This window comes from Macaca fascicularis, chromosome 11 (genome assembly GCF_037993035.2).
Source record: "Macaca fascicularis isolate 582-1 chromosome 11, T2T-MFA8v1.1".
Classification (NCBI taxonomy): Eukaryota; Metazoa; Chordata; class Mammalia; order Primates; family Cercopithecidae; genus Macaca; species Macaca fascicularis.
In genome coordinates, this window is record NC_088385.1 from 23,629,656 (window position 1) to 23,653,548 (window position 23,893).

Here is a 23,893-nt window from a genome sequence, read left to right on the forward strand (position 1 = left end):
ATATTTGTTTCTGATTTCTAGGCATAATGTCAGCTCTTTTCCATGTAAGCCTTCTCCTTCACTCCAAAACCTACCAGATCTCTGTAGGTCTAGCCTCTGGGATCAGTGATAAACTAGCCAGAACGTTGTGTTTTAAAAAATATTAAGAAGCTACAGATATCCAAGGTATCCGAGAGGACATCAGAAGGCTTAACAAAGTTCATACCACACAGAATACATGGAGAGAGGCCCGAGGAAAACGGGCAGGGTGATCCAAGAAAGTATGGTCACAACTGGAATCTCACAAGACAATTGATTATCAGGAGTTGAGAGCAGGAGGATACTGTCATCCGAAGAAAACCTGAGTAATTGTGCCTGGTCTTGGCTATTTCCTGTGGAAGCAAATGATTTCCTAAGTCTCTAGGAAAGTTGAAATTTCCAGAAAAAAAATATTTTGTTTGCTGTGTTATTGAGCAAATATCTTAAAACTGAGCATTAATTTGGATTTCTGTTAGAGAAAACCAATGTCATGCTGGTGCCATTCAAGGGAGACACATGTTCCTGCCATTTGAATATAACAAAAAGTATTCTGAGTTTATGCCCTAGAGAAGTAGAAACAGATGAGTGATGAAAACTCTGTATCATATGAAATATACTAGAGGACTCTGTCACTGGTTCTAGCATGAATGTGGTCTATAATCAAATAAATGCAAAATAAAACAATAGTAGATTCCATTTTGCAACTAATTTTTCAAAATAGAAAAATATACGACTAGTAGATAGGAATTAAGAGGTGTAATTTGTCTAAAAGACTATTATTGATAAAAATCTTTCTGGAAAGCAATTTGAAAAGCAAATTTTAAAAAATTGTATACTCTTTGAATCAGTAATTTTGGTTTTAAGATAGTTTACTGTAGAAGTAATCCTAGATGTATTGAAATAATTACATAAAATATACTCATGATGGTAGTGTATATAATTAGAAAAAGACTATTATAATAGCTACACTGTATTGAATGATCGTAATGTTTTTGACATCGTGCTTGGTGATTGACCCTGAAAGCAGGACATGAAGGAGAGAGAAAACAAAAGAGAGGAAAGAAATAATATGAGAGAAAGAAGTAATAGAGCATGGCCTAGTCCCTCTATTTCCTAACAGCCTAGTGACTTGGTATTTCAGAACTTGAAAAAATATAGGTGAAAGGTGAAAGACTTAGAAATGGTTTAAGTGAAATTTTGCGGGACTCTGGGGAAAGAAAATGTTCTACCAGCTCAGCCATGGTGAAATTGATAGCCGGAAGTTATGCTGTGCTACATGGTAGTCACTAGCTACAAGTGGCTACTTAAATCTAAACTAAATAAATTAAATGAAACTAAAAATTGAATTTCTTGGTCACCCTAGACATATTTGAAGTGTTCAATAGCTCCATGAAGCTAGTTGCTACTGCATTTAAGAATACACTGATATTACATTTTCATCATCTCTGAAAGTGCTATGCCCAGCACTGCCCTAAAGACTCAATAGAGACAACCTCGAGTAGAATGACTATGCCTTGTTGCTCAATGGAAAAAAATTTACTCCTCTATTTTACTTCAATCAGCCTATCCTGTAGACACTTTTTGGTATTTGTCATCACCTGAAACTACTCCAAAAGAATACATTTAGATTTTTATGTTCATCTTATTTTCAGTGAATCTTAGTATATTCTTCTTTCTAATTCATGGGACCTCCAGTCTATTGAGCCCTTCATTCTCTTTCTATTCATTAAGACATTCATAATCAATAAACATATAATGAAGTATGATGATTCTGTAGTATTTTTTGGTAGATACCCTTTATCACATTAAGTTTTTTTTTTAAATTTGGGGTACATGTAATAATTTAATATATTCATTTAATTTGTAAAGGTAAAATCAGTATAATTAGAATATCTGTCACCTTAAATACTTGTCTTTTCTTTAAGCTAGAAACATTTGAATTAGTCTCTTCCATTTTGAAATATAAAACAGATTCTTGTAAATTATAGTCACCCTACAGATCTGTCAAACACAAGGCCTTTTTTCTTCTATCAAGCTATATATTTCTACCCATTAACCAACCTCTCTTTATCTCCTACTTCCCCATACACTTCCTAGAAGAAGTTCGTCTCTATTTATAGTTTGCAGTTGTTTTCATCATGAGTAGTTAAATTTTGTCAAATATTCTTTGTACAACTTTTGAGATAATGTAAGTATAAGGTTTTCCCATTATTCTGCTGATACAGTGAATTAAATTGATTGATTTAAAAATGTTAATTATTTCATTCATGATTTAAAAAAGCAAGTGAACAAAAACTTACCATAAAACTGAAAGAGAAGGGTACTTTCTTAACCTGAATGTACAAACCCCTATAGCTAGCATCATACTTCATTATGGAAGACTGAAAACTTTTTCCCTTAAGTCTGGGAACAAGGCAAGGACGTCTGCTCTCATCACTTCTATTTTGAGATATGGTAGTCTGGAGATGGCACTGGTGGTTCTGGACAGTACAATAAGTCAAGGAGTAAAACATATCTAAATTACAAAGAAAGAAGGACAACTCTTTTTATACAACGTGATTATCTACCTTAAAAGTAGATTAAAAGTAGAAATACAGGATCTGATTCCAACACTTATTATCAATCTGTACTAATGAAAATAGAATAATATTGACATAAAATTGAACAAATTAGTAAATGGAACAGAATAGAGAGTCTAGGACACGATCAAAACATTTATGTTTAATGGATATTTTACAAAAATTCCAAGTCAAGTTTAACAAATAATGCTGAAAAAATTGGATGGCAATAGGCAAAATAAAAAACCTTGGCCCTTGCCTTATATCTTCTGCCAAAATTAACTAAAAATGGAGCATAAAGGTAACAAGTAAAATATAAAACCTCTAGAACAACATGGGAAAATCATATTCACTTTCATTCTGGCAGTGAAAACCTTATGTGAAAACCCTCTTCCATAGAATACAAAAGGGAAACTGTACAGATAAAATGTACAAGTTGGACTTGCTCTAAATTGTAAACATTTGCTTTTGAAAATATTTGCAAACATACATTCAACGAACATCTTGTTTGAAGACATATAAAAAACACAGCTCAATAATAAGACAAACATACCAATAAAAACAGGGCAAAACTGGCCGGTTGCGGTGGCTCACGCCTGTAATCCCAGCAATTTGGGAGGCCAAGGCGGGCAGACCACGAGGTCAGGAGATGGAGACCATCCTGGCTAACACGGGGAAACCCCGTCTCTACTAAAAATACAAAAAATTAGCCGGGCTTGGTGGTGGGTGCCTGTAGTCCCAGCTACTCTGGAGGCTGAGGCAGGAGAATGGTGTGAACCTGGGAGGCGGAGCTTGCAGTGAGCAGAGATCCCACCAGTGCACTCCAACCTGGGAGACAGACGGAGACTCCATCTAAAAAACAAAACAACAACAACTAAAAGAAAATACTAATCAACATTGAAGGGAATGAAGTATTATATCTATGACAATATGGTTGAACCTGGAAGTAATTAAGTTCAGTCAAGCAGAAAGGAGTACCTATTGTTTGACGTACCTTAATATAAAATTCTTTAAAATGTAAATTAATCTATAGTGACAAAAGCAGTTCAGTGATTGAGTCTGAGGTGGGTAGTGGTAGGAAGGGACAGAAGAAAACTTCTGGGGTGACCATTATCTTAATTATCTTTGTTTCATGACTGAATGCATATGTCAAAACTCAGTTAATGGTATACATTATGTATGTGCATTTTACTGCATATAAGTTGTTCTTCCATGAAACTGTTAATTTTTTCTAAAACTTTATCTGTACTTGCACATCCTTTGGAAAGCCTTCTCATTTCTCTGAGAGAATGCATGTGCCACATTGAAGACCACAGGGCTAAAGCATTAAAGTATAAGAAGCAAGGAGAGATGCTAATCTCTTTCTGTGTGTCAGACATGTTCAGGATCCATGCAGCTGGCATAACTGACTCATTGATTCAAAATGTCTGTTGTTTCAATAATACAACAAGCACTATACTAGAAAATGATGGAACAAAAAAGATGAAGTTCCTGCCATTTTGTTGACTATATTTACTGGGGAAAAGACAATATACAAACATATTTTATAAAATCAAGTAATTTTAAGACATATGGAGGGGGCAGTAGGGCAAGACATTAAAGAATTACAAATATTACATTTTTATATAGGTCAGGGAAAGCATCTGCAAGGCAGCAATGGTCAAGCAGAAAAATAATTGAAGTGAAAAATGGACATCTGGAGGCAAAATAGTCTGTGTAGAAGGAAGAATAAGTGAAAAGGACTTGAGACAAGTATATAGATGAAATGTTTACCGAATATTAAGGAAGTCTATGTGACTGGGTAGTAATGTCTGAGTAGGAAATATTTGTAGAAAATGTTGTCAGAGTGATAACCGGGGAAAAGATTCCATAGATTCTTATGGGATGTAGAAAGGACTTGGGTATTTATTCTAAGTGAGCTAGGAAGCCGTTGGAAGATTTTGAATAGGATTTTCTTGGAGAATTTCTTAACGTAGTATGCATCAGTGTCATGTCTGACTCTTTAGCAAAATGAATTGTTGACTGTTTTCAACTTTTTAATATTATGACCATTGATGATTGGATAACTGTGTCATATACAATTATAGCCAACTTCCTTATCATTTTAAATATTATTCCAGATTAAATCTTGGTTTTAATATCACTTAGTTGCTCTAAGTTGTTTAAAATGGAAATTTAATTTATATATTCCTTTAAAATATTTATTGAGCATCTGTTAGGGGATAGATACTATTCTAGACACAGAGGATACAGCAATGAACACAAAAAGAGAAAAACACATCCTTGAACTTCTAGAGCTTACTCAGTAGTATAAATTTATAGTTGCTGAGGCAAATGAAGGCTGACAATAAACAAAATATGTGAGCAAAAATCATAGTCTGATAAATAATGAGAAAATTTAAGTAACTAGAGAGGTATATTGAGTGTCAGAGGGAGTAATTATTAAAAAATGGTCACAGAAATCCTCACTGAGAAAGTGTCATTTTTTGTGGGTACTAGAACATGGTGAGGGAGTGAGCTATGCAGCTATTGGGAAAGAACATTTCAGACAGAAAGAACAACAGGATCAAAGATACTCAGTATTGGAGGTATACTTTATAGGGCCTTCAGGTTGTTCTTTAGATTTTATGCTAAGCGATGTGGGTAGCCACTGGTGGGGAGGGGATGGGTTTCTGAGCAAAGCAGTGACGTGATATGGCTTGTTTTGACATGATGACCCTGGCTGCTGTTTTCAGATTTACACAGGGGAGTGAGGTTGGGGAAGCAGGGCTGTGAGAGGTCAGGAGACAAGCTGAGGTACAAGCTTGAGGGTATGGCAATAATTCGGACCAGGGTAAAACTTGTGGAGGTGTTGAAAAGTAGTCAGATTCTGGGTATGATTTGAAATTTGAGCCTGCTATGAGCATGACCAACAGAGGAATAGGAATTATTTCAATATTTTGCATGTGTATGTACAACTGGAAGGATAGAATTGCCTGTGCTAAAATAAGGATATTCCAGGAGGAGAGGTTTGAGAAAGGAAGATGAGGATACCTGTTCAGAAAATGTTAAGTATGAGATTCCTATTACAGATATACAGGGAACTGGTGAGGAGATGAAATAAATCTAAAGTTCAGGAGTAAGGCTTTGGCCACAGATACAAATTTTGCAATTATGAATGTAGAGATGATATTTTAAGACGTGAGACTCGACAAGGTCATACACATACACGCAAAAGTTGAATACTGAAATGCTTCAATTAAGAAGCCTAAGAAATGAAAAAAGAAAAAAAATTAGTAAAGGACACGTAAATGGAGAAGTCAGTGAAAGTGATGAGGCAAACCACAAAGAATAGTGCCCTGGAAAGTATTGCCAGGGGAGGGAATCCTCAGCTCTGAAAAATGCTGTGAATAGTTCAAATCAGATGAGGATAATTACATGTTGCATTTAGGTAACTTGTGACTTAGGAGGAATAACTCTATTAGGAAGTTGGGGGCAAAAACCTGATAGGTGTGTGTTCAAGAGAGAATGTGAGGAGAGAGATTGAAAACAAGAATTATAAATAAAACTTTTTTTTCTGTAAAAATTGCACAGAAATTGGGCAATAACAATATAAAGAGTGGAAGCCAAAGAGAGATGTTGAGAAACGGGAAAATGACAGCGTGCTAACCTGTTGCTGGGGATATTTCTTTAGAAAGGGGAAAGTGATATCCTTGCCAACACAAGGAAAAGAGGCAATCTGATACACAAGTGTAGGTTGGCCTTAGCTTACACATGGACATTCATCAAGGTGGAACATGTGGTACTGAAGCTTTGCCTATATAGATGTGGTCCAGGAGCTTTTGGAAGGTTTCTTCTTTATTTTAGGCGGTGAAATAGGTCATCAGCTGAAGGTAGAGAGAGGAAACCACATGTTAGAATTTTGAGGAGCGATATGAAGGTACAAAACAGTTACTCAGAAAACGAATGACACGGATTAGAAAAAAAAAACAAAACAACTGTGACTTCTAGGCAAAATAAAAGGTCAATTTTGGCTTTATGATAATAAATTTAAAGTCAGCATGGTTGCTGGATTTTCTTCAGCTCCATCCACTCCGCAGGTTAACAGGCAGAATGAGATAAGAAACAGTAAAATCTGTGGCAAAATTAACCTATGGATTATAGATACTAGTCAGTGAAAGCATTGTTGTATCCAGGGTACTACTGAGTGTGAGCTAGAAAGATAGGCAGTAGTGCTCCATTCCTTGAAACTGATATTAAGGAGGGCTTGCTGTTATTACATATTACATAGGAGTAAGTAGAAGGTAAGATCATTGAAGAAGGGAGGGTTAAAAGAAAACCAAGAAGTTAGAGAATTAAAACGATTATTTTCATGATCATTGAAATCACCAATAATTAAAACAGAAGTAATATTTTGACAGATTTCCTTTGAACCAAGCACTAAAATTGTTGTGAAGTGAGTGAGAGTGATTGAGGGTTTGTTCATGATCTCAAGAAGAAGAATAAATGGCAGAATCTTTTGATATGAGATTCAAAACTATAAATTCTGAGGTTAAAGGGTGGGAAAATGAGAAGAAGGTAGCAAAGTAAGGCAAATTGGAAACCAGTCGTCTGGTTTGGAGCAATATGGAACATAAAGCAACCCACATTTATCCCGGCTGCAGAAGAGGCAGCGAAGGGCCAAGTTAGAGTTAGGGAAAAACAGAAACAGAAGAATTCTTACAAGAGGCTGAAAGTATAGAGAATTTCATTCGTTATTAGTTATGCATTCCAGAAAGCTCAAGAAAAGAGTTTTGGCTCAGGATTGGGAGAGAGATAGGAGATGGGGGCAAAAGCAAAAATGTGCATAGCCACGCTGGGATTAGACAAGAGGTGATGAGTGATCAGGAAGTTCCTTTTTTTTTTGAGACGGAGGCTCATTCTGTCACCCAGGCTGGAGTGCAGTGGTGCGATCTCGGCGCACTGCAACCTCCACCTCCCAGGTTCAAGCGATTCTCCTGCCTCAGCCTCCTGAGTAGCTCTGAGTAGCTGGGATTACAGGCACGTGCCACCACGCCTGGCTAATTTTTTTTGTATTTTTAATAGAGAGAGGGTTTCGCCGTGTTAGCCAGGATGGTCTCAATCTCCTGACCTCGTAATCCACCTGCCTCAGCCTCCCAAAGTGCTGGAATTACAGGCATGAGCCACCGCACCTGGCGCCTGCCTTCTTACGATGGTGACTGCCATTAAGAGAGATAATTGCCATAAGATTAGTCATAATGATGCCAGAACTTTGACCATTAGTGGGTATGGAGACATAGGGGTTCTTTCCAGGGAGTGCAGCTTTCTGTAATTACCTCTTGACCAGCTAAGGAAGGTGAGGTGGGTAGGCAATGGCAGGTCTGCTCTGAGCCTGAAGTCTCCTTCTTGGGATATGCACCCAGTACCTATCCGAGAGTCTGAGACTAAAATCTATTAGGAAAAATTGCTGGGGACATGTCTCAGAGACTTGACTTTTACTCTTTTAATAAGAGTTAACTGCTTTAAAAATTGACAATATGCAAACGCCACACAATGACTCTATTTGGGTTTCGAATCTATAATGTGTCTGCTACTAGGTGAGGCAGTTTACAGAGAGCAAATCCTTATCACAACTATAGCCTTCCCACTTAATGGATGAAAGCTTTGATGCTTAGAATGGTGAAATAACCTACTGAAGTTTATACTGCTGTTAAGCAGCAGAGACATTGCTATCAAAGTTTATCAAACTTCAAAGCCCATAATATTTCATCAGAACTGTGATGATTATTGCAACAACAAACATAAGCAGATGGTTGTAAGCAAATTTGGAGTTCTATTGATCCCTGGCTGTTAGCATAATATTTATCTTGAGAAAAGTGTTGCAATGTCTTTCCTCTGACCACTCTTATTTTTTCCACAAGTCCCACAAAAAGGAAAGTCTAATTACTTATGTAGGAAGGAGAAAGGGCACAGAGAATGCTCTTCGACTTCTGAAAACATTCCAGAATTTTACCACTGATAGCTTTAGTTTAGGAGTTAGTAAGTTTCTCAGTTAATTTGTACTGTTTTATCTTCATTCTATGCATATATTTGTCCCAAATGAAATTGACGTGTCTTGAATGAAATGGATGTGTGACGAGAAAACCATTAGCATGAGAACACCCAAACTGTCTTCCTACTCCGAATAAAAGAAAAGCCATAAAATTGATAATAAATGTTTAGTATCTCTGCTATAAGGGTTCTCAAAAGCTGACAGTATGTAAAAATTATTCTAAGTGCTTATTTAAAAACATAATCTCTGAACTCCTGAGTCAGAATCTCTTGGGTGTGGGGCTGGATGGCACTTTTGACAAAGGCTCCCCAGTAGATTCTGACTCAACAGAGGCGTGTTCGGGAGCCTACTTCTAATTTTCCCTGCCCCAGGTCTACATTTCAGTGTTCCCCACATTTTCTACTTCTTCTCTCCCTCCACACTCTGGTTCCTTTCATTGTTCTAATACTTCCATGAATTAACCAGGTGTATAACTAATCTAGGCTGGGTGTGGATCTCACGCCTGTAATCCCAGCCCTTTGGGAGGCTGAGTCAGGTGGATCCCAAGGTCAGGAGATTGAGACCATCCTGGCTAACATGGTGAAACCCCATCTCCACTAAAAATACAAAAAAATTACCCGGGCTTGGTGGTGGGCGCCTGTAGTCCTAGCTACTTGGGAGGCTGAGGCAGGAGAATGGCATGAACCCGGGAAGCAGAACTTGCAGTGAGCTGAGATCGCGCCACTGTACTCCAGCCTGGGCGACAGAGTGAGACTCCATCTCAAAAAACAAAAACAAAAACAAAAACAAAAACCTAATCTATCAAATAACTGTGATATAGAATTAAATACATATTGCTGCAACTGTATCAACAACTGTCCTGTCAGTGATAAGTAACAATGTTTTCATACATGCATTCTCTCTTTGCTCTATACATACACACATACACATACATACATATGTACATACACTCATGCATGTGTGTGTGTATATATATATTCATGTGAGAGAAGAGTCTGTTTATTATTTATATTATTATGGTACACTTCTAAAACACAGCCATATGCCTGGGATATAGTAGGGAGTCAAATATGTTTGAGTTACTGAATTAATTAATTTGACTTCATCTTTACTTAAGAAAAGTTTCAACTGAGTCAAGGTCTTCCATTTTCTAAAAACCAAGTCAATAGAAGGAGACCATTCTTCCTTTAAGCTTTGATGTAAGGAATATATCATACAAACCAGTCTTGATTTTTGTCATTTAGAAGAATAGTCTTGTAATTAATTGGCAATTTAGTATTCCATGTGAGATATCCAGTGTCCATGTATGTCATATTAGATCCATACACATGTAACAAGCAGAGAGGGTATGTTTTATTTTCTGAATGCTAATGTAACCTGTAGGGATATTTTTAAAAATCGCCTTGACTTATTTTCTATTTGGAACAGTTTTAAATACTTTGGATAATGTGTTGTATTTGTATTTCTAAAGAAAAAAAATCTTATGCAACCAACTTAATTGAATAAGAAATGTCATTCCCAGAAATAATTTATTTTCTAATGTTAACATAAAAATAATGTGTACATTCTGAGAAATTGTTGATATAACCTTTAAAAGATAGGCTTCTGCGTTGAACTCCTAGAATTAGCTAGGTATATTTTTCTATTTGTCTAGGACATTGACCTAATAAGATGGTTAATCATCATTGGACTCATAAAAACAAACAAACAAAAAGCCAACTAACCATTTAAAGTGAGACTTTAACATCAGAAAAAGGATGGACTTGTTGCAGTTGCTGTAGCATTCAAAGTCCAGGTAAGAACTGTCGAGGTTGTCTAAAACATTTCTTTTATGTAAGAAATTTTAACAAATTTCAGTGAAAATGTTTTGGTAGTTATGGTAAATATTACAAATTTTATGCTCTGCATCTTCTTCACACGTAGTGTTCTGAGCCCTAAAAGCCTAGTAATTATCCCTTCCAGAAATAGAAGAGCCTCAGATTTATGTACTCAAAGATAAATTAGAGTAAATCGTACCTTTATAAAGTGAAAAATAAAGATTGAAGTCCTATTTCTATTGCTGTCTAAACAAATGAAACATGAAGTCTGAAAGGATGGACTTGTAGTTACTCTCTTAAAATACACTGTAAGACAATTATTTGCATAAACTGTGTAGAATTACTATACCAGGCTCTCTATTTCTTTGATTTCACTTTAACTGAATAAGTCGGAGTGGTTGGGTGGAGGGTGGAAAATGTGTTTCAAAGTCACTTAATCCCCTCACTTTCCTCCATTCAACTCAAGTTTGATTTAGGGTGAGGGGAAAGAGATACCCTAGATAACTTTTTTATCTCTGTTCAGATAAGATTAAAAAATCTTCTGAACACAGCTCTTGGAAAGAATCAACAGCTCAGTAAATATTGGTCCCCTTCACCCATTCAGGAAGGTTGCTTCCCTGATAACACAATTGTTTTTATTGTGAAAGTAAGGTGGGGATGCAGAAAGTCTCTCCTCTGAACAATATAAGAAGTTCAGAAATGCTGTTTTCCCTTTTATCCACCTCAGTTCCATAGATACATGCTAGAAACTGGGTCACTTGACCTGCACTGGTTTTCTATAATCCCTTAAATATGAAAAGCTTAACAGAAATAAGCAGAGGCCGGTAAGATTCTGCTGTCTACTTCAGCCCAGTCAAACTGTGAAGAACTGACCTGTTCTGTTCAGGGAAGAGTTGTAATGCTATATCCAAATGCCTGTGGCTCTGTCTTATAAACATATTGTGTCCTCAAAATTTATTTATGTCAATAATTTGGAATTCAGAAATAATATGTTCAGAGCAAAATATATTAAATGCTTCTAAATAAGGCTTAAAATGCTACAGTGAAGTAAAAAGTGTGGTATTTATTCAAGACTAAATTGATATTCCAGTTTCCTAGGTACTTTGTACTTACTTGATACTTTTTTTCTTTTTTTTGAGAAGGAGTTTTGCTCTTGTTGCCCAGGCTGGAGTGCAATGGCGCAATCTCGGCTCACCACAACCTAGTCCTTGTGGGTTCAAGTGATTCTCCTGCCTCAGCCTCCAGAGTAGCTGGGATTACAGGCATGTGCGTGTAATCTACCACACCCAGCTAACTTTGTATTTTTAGTAGAAACGGGGTTTTCTCCATGTTGGTCAGGGTGGTCTCGAACTTCCGACCTCAAGTGATCTGCCCACCTCGGCCTCCCAAAGTGCTGGCATTACAGGCGTGAGCCACTGTGCTCGGCCTACTTGATACAATTTAACCTTTCTGAGAGATGAGGAACCAAGTGCCCATATTTCCTATTTTTCTGGCTAAGTATTTTATCTGAATATAAAAGAGAGAGGTGTGTAATAGTTGTCTTGGAAAGTAGGGAAATAACAGAAAAAAGTAGTGATTATTCAGGTATGTTCTCCAGTGGTACAGAAGGATGAGAGAGGTTATTTCAACTGGAGGTAAATAGGGAAACATTAAAGTGGTGTGATTTGGAGCCACATTACAGCCAAGAGATAGGGAAGGACATTCCAGGAATGGAAGACATATACATGAAGATAGAGAGCTTTCTTCTTGGGACAGTGGTTCCATAAGTCTGCAAGTGCCTATGGTTGTATTGGGAATGGGACTGAAAACAAGGATTGATTTAGGCTGTGAAGACTCTCAAATAGGAAGTGTAAGTTTTATTTTTGTTGTAAGAGGGATATATGAATGATTCCAAGAATGGACATGATATGCATATGAAACAAAGCAAGCTGGAAGACAGGACAACTAGAAGTTAATCAGTTGAAAGAAACAAGGCTTGAGGGGTGAGATAATAGTTTTCAAGCCATCAAGAATATTTGTTTAGTATAAAGAAAAAGAAAAGTCTAAAGCTAAAGGAAGACTATCTATCTTGCAAGTCATTCAAAAAGATTTGCAATTATAGAATTAATTGGTAAAAAATAAGTATCTTCCAACTTTTAAATTATGAGGAAAGAAAAACAGAAAGGGATATTCATGGAAAAAGTGGTGTAAATTTATTAAGGGGCTGCTTATTACCTTGAGACCACCAAACTATTGATTTTTTCCTCACCTCACCTACAAAAGACATACAAAAAGTGGATTAATTGAACTTCTCTTAGCGATACATAGGTATGGGTTTCTGCATTCGTGAGTATATTTATATACAGTCACATATACATAAGTGATATTATCTTTAGATATTTATTATTTCCATATTCATGCATTATTCACTAAATATGCATGATATATATTATGGTTTTTATACATTTATAATAGAGAATCAATAAACCCTTGTTGAGTAAATTAATGCATAAAATATGCAGTAGATCTTCATTATTCACAGATTCTATATTAGAAAATTTGTCTAAACACTAAAATTTATTTGTGACACCAAAATTAATACTGCTGGGCTTTTGTGATCATTGGCATGCATGAGCAGAGTGGTGAAAAATTTTGAGCTGGTCTGTTTCGGTTGAGATGGAACAAAGTGAAGCTCTGCCTTCCTGTCTCAGCTCCCATACTATAAACTTCACAGTGTATTTATCGCCACATTGTTTCCATGGTTGTGCTTTGTGATGCTGAGTTTACTGTTTTAAGTTGGCCTCAAGCATAGCCCTGAAGTGTTGTCCCATGTTCCTTCCTCCAAGAGTGCCTGACAGAAGAGGTACATATGCTATGTAAGTTTCCTTCAGGCATGAAATACAGTGCTATTGGCCACTAATTCAATGTTAATGAATCAACAGTATATACTAAAGTGTCTTTGAACAAAAACATACAGAAGACATTATGTATTAAGTTATGTATTGATCCGTTGATGAAAATGTTGTGACCAAAGGCACAGTCACCTAAACCTGTATCTCTTCTAGGAATGACAGATTAATATTTGCAAATTCAGTGTTCCCAGCAACTTTATGGAACAAAATTATTGCAGAAAGTGACAATCAATTGTACATATAACCTATATCATACGTATTGTATAATCAGTGTACTATTACAAATCGGACACTTACATAGATATCTTAGATATTTACATACTTAGATATTCACATATCTAAGGTATCTATATAAGCAACTACATAGCATATATCTACATATATGTGCTATATACATAACATATACCCGTATCTATGTTATGTATCTGCTTATATACTTTATATACATAAATATGTGTTATGCACATATATATGAACAACAATACATCTCTAAACCTCTATAAATAATCCACTGTTCTATATAAAAGAATCAACTGACATAAAAAGTTGACTCATTTTACTGGTCTTTAAAATAAGGGCTTAATAACTCTCAAACTTATGATTTCTCTTATGCTTCCACTTCAAAACTTCACTTGTAGGAATGTATCCTACAGATATGACCACACATAAATAAAATGACATATAACATATTAAGAACATTTTCTAATATGAAATAATTAGATATAACCTAAATAGTTATCAATATGGAACTAGTTACATATATTATGAAGAACAGAATACCCTGCTACCATAAGCAAAATGAGGAGGACTTTTATTAATATAAAGTATATACAGAAGATAAAAAGGTAGAGTGCAGTGGTACTGGTATACTTACATTTATATTAAAAGGGAAAATATTATGTATTTACTTAAAAATGCATATCAGGGCCAGACACGGTGGCTCTCGCCTGTAATCCCAGCACTTTGGGAGGCTAAGAGGGACGGCTCACGAGGTCAGGAGATCGAGACCTTCCTGGCTAACATAGTGAAACCCCGTCTCTACTAAAAGTACAAAAAAATTAGCCAGGCATGGTGGCAGGCGCCTGCGCCTGTGGTCCCAGCTACTTGGAAGGCTGAGGCAGGAGAATGGCATGAACCCAGGAGGCAGAGCTTGCAGTGAGCCGAGATCACGCCAGTGTGCTCCAGCCTGGGCGACAGAGTGAGACTCCGTCTCAAAAAAAAAAAAAAAAATGCATATCAGATTTCTGGATAAGGGGACGAAGATTATAGGAAGACTCTTTGCTTTTTTTTTTTTTTTTTTTTTGGATTTTCAACTACATGCATGTATTTTCTCTTGAAAAATAAATGGATAAATCCCAAATATGGTAAGATCATGATGATGGTAAGGTCAAGCATGGCCAAAGTCTCTCTGAGAGATACTTGGAATACATTTTGCTCTTTTAAACAAATCCAAACTTTTCTGCTTTTTGAGCCTGGTTCCATAGGTATCTCCTCTATGAAACTGACAGAGGCTATCCTAATTATTATTATTTACATTATTTTTCAACCCATTTTGAGTATCCACTATGTGCAAGACACCATCTGTCACTTTATAAACTTATAAGGATAACATAAACATAAATGTGCTTTCATAAATCTTATAATCTGGCTATGTAGAAAATATAAAAATTTTAATTTCTATAATTTAAAATTTTTGTTCATACAATCTAGTGTGTGGTTTTATATTATTTACTTGTTTCAAATCAAATTTTTCTCTATAAAAATTATTTTTCTAAGTAAATTATGATCTCTTTAGGCTCTGAGTTCGTGTCTGTCTTTCCTCCTCTGTGTCCGGCATTGCCCTCATCCTGTGGTCAGGAAATAGCAGGCCCTGAATGAATATTAGAGAATGATTGATTGATATTGAGCTTGTGACTTTTCCTATTTTTAAATTGTATATTGTTAAAGTAAAATAAATTACACTTTTTCTTTTTTAACAGGTGATCATTTCAAACCAAGCATCAGCAGCAATTAAAAACATTCACATGGTATCTGTAGTTTAATCATGGGCCAACATCAACATTTGAATAAAACAGCAGAGTCAGCATCTTCAGAGAAAAAGAAAACAAGACGCTGCAATGGATTCAAGGTAGAATGGGTTTTATATTTTCAAACTAAAATAAGTTAATGGAAAATTTTTATGTATAGAAAGGCCACTAATTTTCAAAAAGAACATTATATCTCATATTACAATTTTTCCATTGAAGCACACATTAAAATATTAACAAAATATCCCTATATTGATTTAAATCAGTTTTTAATCTGATTGAGGTATTTCTTTGCTAGAGTTTTTTGATGTATAAAAGTGTATTTACTTTTTAATTTTTAATTTCTGTGGGTATGTAGTAGGTATATACATTTATGGGGTACATGAGATGCTTTGGTACAGGCATGCAATGTGAAATAAGCAAATAAGGAAGAATGCAGCATCCATTCCCTCAAGCCTTTATTCACTGAATTGCACACCATTCAATTATACTATTTAAGTTATTTTAAAAGGTACAGTTAAGTAATTGACTATAGTCACCCTTTGTGCTATCAAATAGTAGGTCTTATTCATTCTTTTTAACTATTTTTTGTACCCATGAATCATCCCCATCCCCCCACCCCCACACCTACACCACCCTTTCCAGCCTCTGGTAACCATCCTTCTACTCACTGTGTCCATGAATTCAATTGTTTTGATGTTTAGATCCCACAAATAAGTGAGAACATGCAATGTTTGTCTTTTTGTGCCAGGCTTATTTCAGTTAACATAATGATCTCCAGTTCAATTCATTTTGTTGCAAATGACTGGATTTCGTTCTTTCTATAGCTGAGTAGTACTCCATTGTGTGTATGTCCCACTTTTTTTTATGCATTTATCTGTCGATGGACACTTACATTGCTTCCAAGTCTTGGCTATTGTAAACAGTGCTGCAACAAACATGGAAGTACAGATAATCTTAGGTAAACTGTTCCCTTTATTTTGGGTATATACCCAGGAGTGGGATTGCTTTATCACATGGTAACTCAATTTTTAGTTTCTTGAGGAACCTCCAAACTGTTCTTCATAGTGGTCCTACTAATTTATATTGCCACCAACAGTGTACAAGGAATTCCCTTTACTCCACAACCTCACCAGCATTTGTTATTGCCTGTCTTTGGTATATAAGCCATTTTAACTGGGGGTGAGATAATATCTCATTGTAGTATTTATTTGCATTTATCTGATGATCAGTGATGTTGAGCACTTCTTCCTCTGCCTGTGTTTTATTTATATGTCTTCTTTTGAGAGATGTATATTGAAATGTTTTGCCTACCTTTTGATCAGATTATTAGATTTTGTCTTGTAGAGTTGTTTGAGCTACTTAGATATTCTGGTGATTAATTCCTTGACAGATGGGTAGTTTACAAATATTTTCTCCTACCCTGTGGGTTGTCTCTTCACTTTGGTGATTGTATCCTTTTCTGTGCAGAAACTTCTTAACTAGATGTGATCCCGTTTGTCAATTTTTCTTTGGTTGCCTGTGTTTCTGGGGTAAGAAATTTGCTAAAGAAATTTTTGCCCAGATCAATGTCCTGGAGAGTTTCCCCAATATTTTCTTGAGGTAGTTTTATGGGTTGAGGTCTTTAGATTTAAATCTTTAATTCATTTTGATTCGTTTTGCCTATGGCTAGAAATAGGGGTCTAGTTTCATCCTAGCACCAGTTATTGAAGAGACTGTCTTTTCCCCAGTGAATGTTCCTGGCATCTTTGTCAAAAATGAGTTCACTGTAGGTGTGTGAATTTGTTTCTGGGTTCTCTATTCTGATCCATTGGTCTCTGTGTCTGTTTATATGCCAGTACCATGCTGTTTTGGTTACTGTAACTCTGTAGTGTGTGTGTGTGTGTATGTGTATATATATATATTTTTGGGATGGAGTCTCATTCTGTTGCCCAGACTGGAGTGCAGTGGCACAATCTTGGCTCACTGCAAGCTCCACCTGCTAGGTTCATGCCATTCTCCTGCATCAGCCTCCTGAGTGGCTGAGACTACAGGTGCCCACCACCATGCCCAGCTAATTTTTTTTATTTTTATTTTTAGTAGAGATGGGGTTTCACTGTGTTAGCCAGGATGGTCTTGATCTCCTGACCTCGTGATCTGCTTGCCTTGGCTTCCCAAAGTGCTGGGATTACCGGTGTGAGCCACTGTGCCTGGCCACTCTGTAGTATAATTTGAAGTCAGGTAATATGATTCCTCCAGTTTGGTTCTTTTTGCTTAGGATACCTCTGGCTATTCTGTGTCTTTTATGGTTCCATATAAATTTTAGGATTGATTTTCCTATTTCTGTGAAGAATGTCATTGGTATTTTGATAGGGATTGCATTGAATTCATAGATGGCTTTGGGTATTATGGACATTTGAAGAATATTCATTCTTCCAAACCATGAACATGGAATATTTTTCCATTTTTAGATGTCTTCATCAATTTCTTTCAAGAGTGTTTTATAGTTTTCATTATAGAGATTTTTCACTTCTTTGGTTAAATTAATACCTAGACATTTAATTTTATGTGTGGCTATTGTAAATGAGATTGCTTTTTTTATTTTTCTGTCACATTGTTCACTATTGGCATTTAGAAATGCTACTGAGTTTTGTATGGTGATTTTGTATCCTGCAACTTTACTGAATTTGTTTATCAGTTCTAATAATTTTGTGGAGTCTTCAGGATTTTCCAAATATAGGATCATATAATCTACAAACAAGAGTAATTTGACTTCTTCTTTTCCAATTTGGATGCCCTTTTCTTCCTTCTGTTGTCTGATTGCTCTAGCTACGTGTTGAAAGTAAAGCTCGGAGTCACAAAGAAAACGAGCACTTAAAGGATTTCTCAGTAAGGCAAATTTACTTCTGCAGAAGGGTGCTGCTTGCAAGTTTGGTCACCAGGAGAGCACACTGAACAAAGGAGTGAAGGGGTTTTAGTTTCTTATGTAGTTTGTCCCTGCTACTGTGTCCTGCCTCCACTGGCTGGAGTTGGACTGCACAATCTAAGTTGAACCCGACTGGCTAACTTGAAAGGTATAGGAATACGGTGACACTGGCAGGAAGGGCAGTTTTGGAGGGAAGAGTTGTGGCAATGGGAGAGGTAATTTACAGAGTGGGTAACAGATGTGTGCTCTGTAGATAAGGACTGGCAGGAAAGTTGTTTACTGAAACCAAGACAGGGAGGCACAAAGGATAAGGAAGTTAGTTTGGCCTTGGAAGTAGGGAACAAAGAACAAAGAGCTGAACAAGCCAAACCTTTGAAGAGGAATTTCTTTTGTATCCGAAACTAGGACTATGTTAAATAACACTAATAACATAGTGTTATTTAACATAGTGTTATTTAACATAATAAGTAGTGTTAACTATGTTATTTTAGTAGTTAAGGCTACTATGTTAAATAACAGTGGTGACAGTGGGCATTATTGTTGTGTTCCAGGTCTTAGAGGGAAAGCAAAGAGTTTATTAATGTGGAACATTTAGAAATATTTTGGTATCTTCCCTTTGGTTCTTGATAGATCAAGAGACACTTATAAATATAATTAAAATGAAAAAAGATATGCAATAAATAACATCTAAAAATCTTCTTAGAATTGACTTATAATTCTAGAAGATTAATATCTTGTGAATCACTTTACAATCTTGATCCATTTAAATATTCTTTTGTTAAAGAACAGCATTGTTATGAATTCTGATAACCTATGTAATGGAGGCTGATGGAAAAGAGATCTGTAATAGTCAAAAGACCTAGTCCAAAAATCTAGTTGATGACTTGGGAAGATCATTTAATTTTTCATTTGCAAATTGGTAAAGGTAATAATTCTGCCTTTTGCTTTTGTCACAAAATTATGAGGCATTAAATTATATTGGCATTTTCATAAACAGGGAAAAAGTACTGCTAAGCACAGTGCTAAATGAAGAAACCAAGACTCACTAGAGTTATTTGACTACAGTCACCTCTGTTTTGAATTGAAAACCCTGGAATCCATGTCAAAGCCTTTTAATCCCCACAGAGAAGTCTTTGAAGAAATCAAGAAACTAATCATAGTCACTTTTTAGTGATATATATATAAAAAATAAAAAATATATATTATATATACATGAAATATAAAATATATATTTTATATATATATATATACACACACACACATATATATAAATTTACTTACAGTTGTAGTCCTATCCAGTTGAATAGGGCCACAGAGATTGGGTTGTAAACCAAAAAATACTTGATATAGGTCTCAATCAATTTGGAAGTTTACCTTATCCAGGTGAAGAATGCACCCAGGAGACAGGCCTGGGCCTTTCTCCAAAGGTGATTTTGAGGGCTTAAATACTTAAAGGGGAAAAGCAGGCTGGAGGAGAAAATGGGAATGTATGGTCACATTACTGAATACACATGTCGCAAGACAAAAGCTAGCAGGTAAGGGAATGGTCAATTGTTTATATGTCTTGTGCTCAGTAAATCGACACTTTACACAAGATAAGGTGAACATAGACTAGCTACTTGTGGAAAGATTTAACCTTTTATCTGTAGCTGTCTGCTTAAGGAAAGGCATCTTTTTGCAGAACTCAGCTTTTAGCTTAATTTTGTTTCTTTTGTCGTAGTGAATTGGGGTCTCAAGTTTTTATTTTCTTTTCACACCCCTGCCTTTTTCCTTTTAAAACCTTTTGAAGAAAGCATTTTAGAAGAAAGTTACTCCCTGGTCTTGAATTTTCTCTGATCTCTCATGGCTATGATGGTATATTCCTAGACCAATAGATCCCATATTATTAGGAATGCTCATTGTGAAATCTTATCTCCTGCAAAGAAAAAAAATAAGAGGAGGAAGAGAGACAAACACATAGTAAAAAGAACAATCCAGGAAAACTGATGTAGGCCATATTACTCTGAAGTATTGTCAGTAGGCAGGTATGAAAATGGTTTATGTGTATAAATAGATTTCTGTTATTTTCTTCTGAAGTTTAAGTTGCTTAGTTTGCGTTCCCCTGGCTTAAGAAAATCACAATTTAATATTTAGTAATTTCAAATTGGAAAATAAGGGGATAAGGAAAATGAAAGGAAAGGAGAAAAGAAAGAAAAAATTGAAAACATTATTTAGAGACTTGTAGTCAGGAAAAATTTTAGAATTTAGTCTAAATTGTAGAAAATAATAAAAGCTGATAAACCTTAGGCAAGACTAGAATCAAACAACAGGTACTATAGTTTATAAAAGCATAATTTTTCTCTCAATTCCCCAGTTTTATTAAACAGAAAATCATAGTAGGACCAATTTATTGGTAAAATAAATTTTAGTACTTTTATACTTGGTTTAATTATTTGTGTAAAGTACAACAATAATAATCATTTGCCATATAGGGGCTCTCTCTCTTTTTGTGAATTGACTCCGCTGGAACTTTTTGCACAACAAATGTAAGATTAGACATTTGTAAATGCCTGAAGCCTAGACAAGGATTTATCTGTGCCTGCAGATATATATGTGAATTGGGTGAATTCTTCTCTTTCTGAGGTCTCAAGAAAACTTGGAGTTCCTGCACCAGTCAAAAAGTGACATTCTTTACTTACCACATGTCATGACTCTGTAAAGGATAAGATATGCAGCTAGTTTTTCCAAGGGGCTTTTATTGGCTCTATAGGTCAGCCTCCTTTTCTCAAGGCAATTGGAAAATGTCATTCCAGTCAAGGCCTTGGTAAAATAACTAGTGTCTCCAATTATGTCCTGTGATAAAAGGAAATATATTCTTATTAAACTTATGCAAATAATTATATTGCCAAAATTAAGAATACTCTCAAAATAGTTTTCAAATTTTGAGAAATTAGGTTGAGAGAAAGGAATTATATTTTAAATTTTGCTCATAAGAACAAATTTTACTAAATTTACTGAAATCACTTTATTAAATTGTTAAAGCTATAAATAGCTTAAAAGGAAAGTTTTCTTGACTCTGAAAAATAAAAACAATCAGCAAATGTTTTAAACAAAATCTTATACAAGATTATTTCAATCTTCTATTAGTTTGGTCCATGCAGTTAACTCCATGTTCTGCTCAATATTGGATCACCAAGACTTATGAATACATGAACTCTCCATGAGAGGCCTGGAATTTTTCCTATCTATTCCAATGATGCTATATCTAAATTTATCAAAAACTTATTTTTTAGGAGTACTCCTCAGAGTTCTATAGCTGATTACAAACTGTCCTATAAAAGGATTAAAGTGTAACAACAATTGTGTATGACAAAAAATCTTAGAACAGCCATGGTTAAAGACACCATTGACAAGTAAATTTGGTTTCTTCTGTGGCATACAGCAATTTTACATAATAATCATAATTACTACTGACAACATCTACTAAGACATATTAGAATCACAGGAATTGCATATATTTTTGAAACACATACTAATAACACATTCACATAAATATAATATAATCCAAAGAAGGTTAAATACCATTGCTTATTTGACAATGCTTCCTATATGACTTTACTATACCAAATAAGTCAAATATGTCTCTTTTGGACTTCAGGAGACCTATTATTAATAAATATATGAAGTCAAAGTACTAATTTTACAATTTGATTTTGGAATGACTGTCAAATGTCAGAAGTTTAAAATATTTAATATGACAATATAGGATCATAAGTTATTTTAAAATAAATCATTTAGTCAAAGTGATAACTCAACTTTTTTTTTAAAAAGGCAAAAATCTTTATTTTTTGAGAGAGGAGACTTAATTTCCCAATGAGCCCTAAGTAAGACTGCATAAGGCCAATTAAATCTGTCTCTCAAATCTTATAAACAAATCTATTAAATTTTAATTATTTTGACCATAAGATATAATTTCCATAAACCTTTAAATAACCTTTTAATGTTTTTTTAATTAAAATTGGGTTAATGCTATAAGAACCTTGCTTATCTCACATAGGGGCCCTGATGCTGGTCTTTCATCAGTGTACCTGTAATATGAACATTTAATTTATACAGAAACTCTGAACTAAGTTTATCTCTCAAAATTGGCCCTTATAATTTCACAGACGCACGTCTTCTCTGACAGTCCCTGGGCCTAGAGGGGTTCAGCGGTTTTAATTTCTGGCCCTGTGTCTCATGAATGCAGTTTATGTTGATTATCATCTTTTCCTGGGTCTGAAGATGAGGGTTTAACTGGTGTTAGGGTTTAAGACTTAGCAGGACTTGGTGTGCTTTTTAGACCCAGAAGTAAAAGCCCTTTAATTTAACAGAATAGTCCGGGCATGGTGGCTTATGCTTGTAATCCAAGTACTTTGGGAGACCAAGGCTGGCAGATCACTAGAGGTCTGGACTTCAAGACCAGCCTGGCCAACATGGTGAAAGTCTATTAAATATAACCATAGTGAAACTCTTTTAAATATACAAAAATTAGCCAGGCGTGGTGGCATGCACCTGTAATCCCAGCTGCTGAGAAAGCTGAAACAGGAGAATTGCTTGAGATTTGGGAGGCAGAGGTTGCAGTGAGTTGAGATTGTGGCACTGCACTCCAGCCTGGGTGGCAGAGCAAGACTCTGTCAAGAAAGAAAGAAAGAGAGAAAGAGAGAAAGAAAGAAAGAGAGACAGAGAGAGAGAGAGAGAGAGGAGAAAAGAAAGAAAGAAAGAAAGAAAGAAAGAAAGAAAGAAAGAAAGAAAGAAAGAAAGAAAGAAAGAAAGAAAGGAAAAATGTGAACACTCAACAGAATTAGGACTTTAAAAGCAATACAGAAAGTAAAATGGATGTAATAACCTTAATTTTTAAAATTTGTGAATCTCAATTTTTCTAAACAAATCAAAACTTAAGAAGAATAACATAGAAATTATTTTGATAAAATGTAAAATCTGTTAGACCAGTTAACAAAAAGAATAAAAAAGATCTTCTACATTATGTTTGCCTTTCCCTATAAGGAGTACATTTAGATAACATGCAATCAAAACTAATATAAACCATACTTGAATTAGGTAGATATAGAAAGAGCGTGTTCCGGGTGATAAGTGAAAATTCTTGGTTTCATAGAACAATTTAAAGCCAAGAACACAGAGTGTTATATTAGAAGAAAACATTTTATTTAGACCTTTAAGGTAAAACATTTTTTTAAATGTCAGTTCACAATAGCAGAAACTGAGGGAAAAAAATTACAGAAGCTGTTGACACAATTGAAGGAGAAAGTTATTATCTCAGCCCTTCTCAAAGGGAAGAGAAAGCTGAAAACAGTGGGACACAATAAAAGTTGAACTTTTGGGTTAAAAAATTAAAATCTCTCATCATTTTATTAAGTGTGAATCAATACCTTAAGAAAATGTTGCTCTAACCAATTCTTTAGTGAATTAATTTTTTTAAATATGAAGTCTCAATCTCTGGAATGACTATTATAAATAATTTCCTTTTAATTATAGCATACTTGATTGGATTTTTTTTTTTTTACTCATAAATCCTCTTTTTACAAACCTTATTACAATTTATACAAATCATTTATGACATGCTTGGACTTTCTGTGTTGTCCTAAAGGTACCTCTTTCTTAAATAGCCAG

At 35.2% G+C, this 23,893-nt stretch overlaps 1 protein-coding gene across 2 annotated transcripts in view; it reads left to right on the forward strand.

Moving 5' to 3' along the window:
• Positions 1–10,362: 10,362 nt before the first annotated feature.
• Positions 10,363–23,893, forward strand: part of SLCO1B3 (solute carrier organic anion transporter family member 1B3) — a 91,560-nt gene continuing 78,029 nt past the window's right edge. For both annotated transcript variants that reach the window (XM_015430175.4, XM_074006352.1), the window contains exons 1-2: positions 10,363–10,402; positions 15,295–15,443. In XM_015430175.4, coding sequence (XP_015285661.3) covers positions 15,360–15,443 — 84 coding nt within the window. In that variant the 5' untranslated portion in view covers positions 10,363–10,402; positions 15,295–15,359. The remainder of the gene's footprint in view (positions 10,403–15,294; positions 15,444–23,893) is intronic.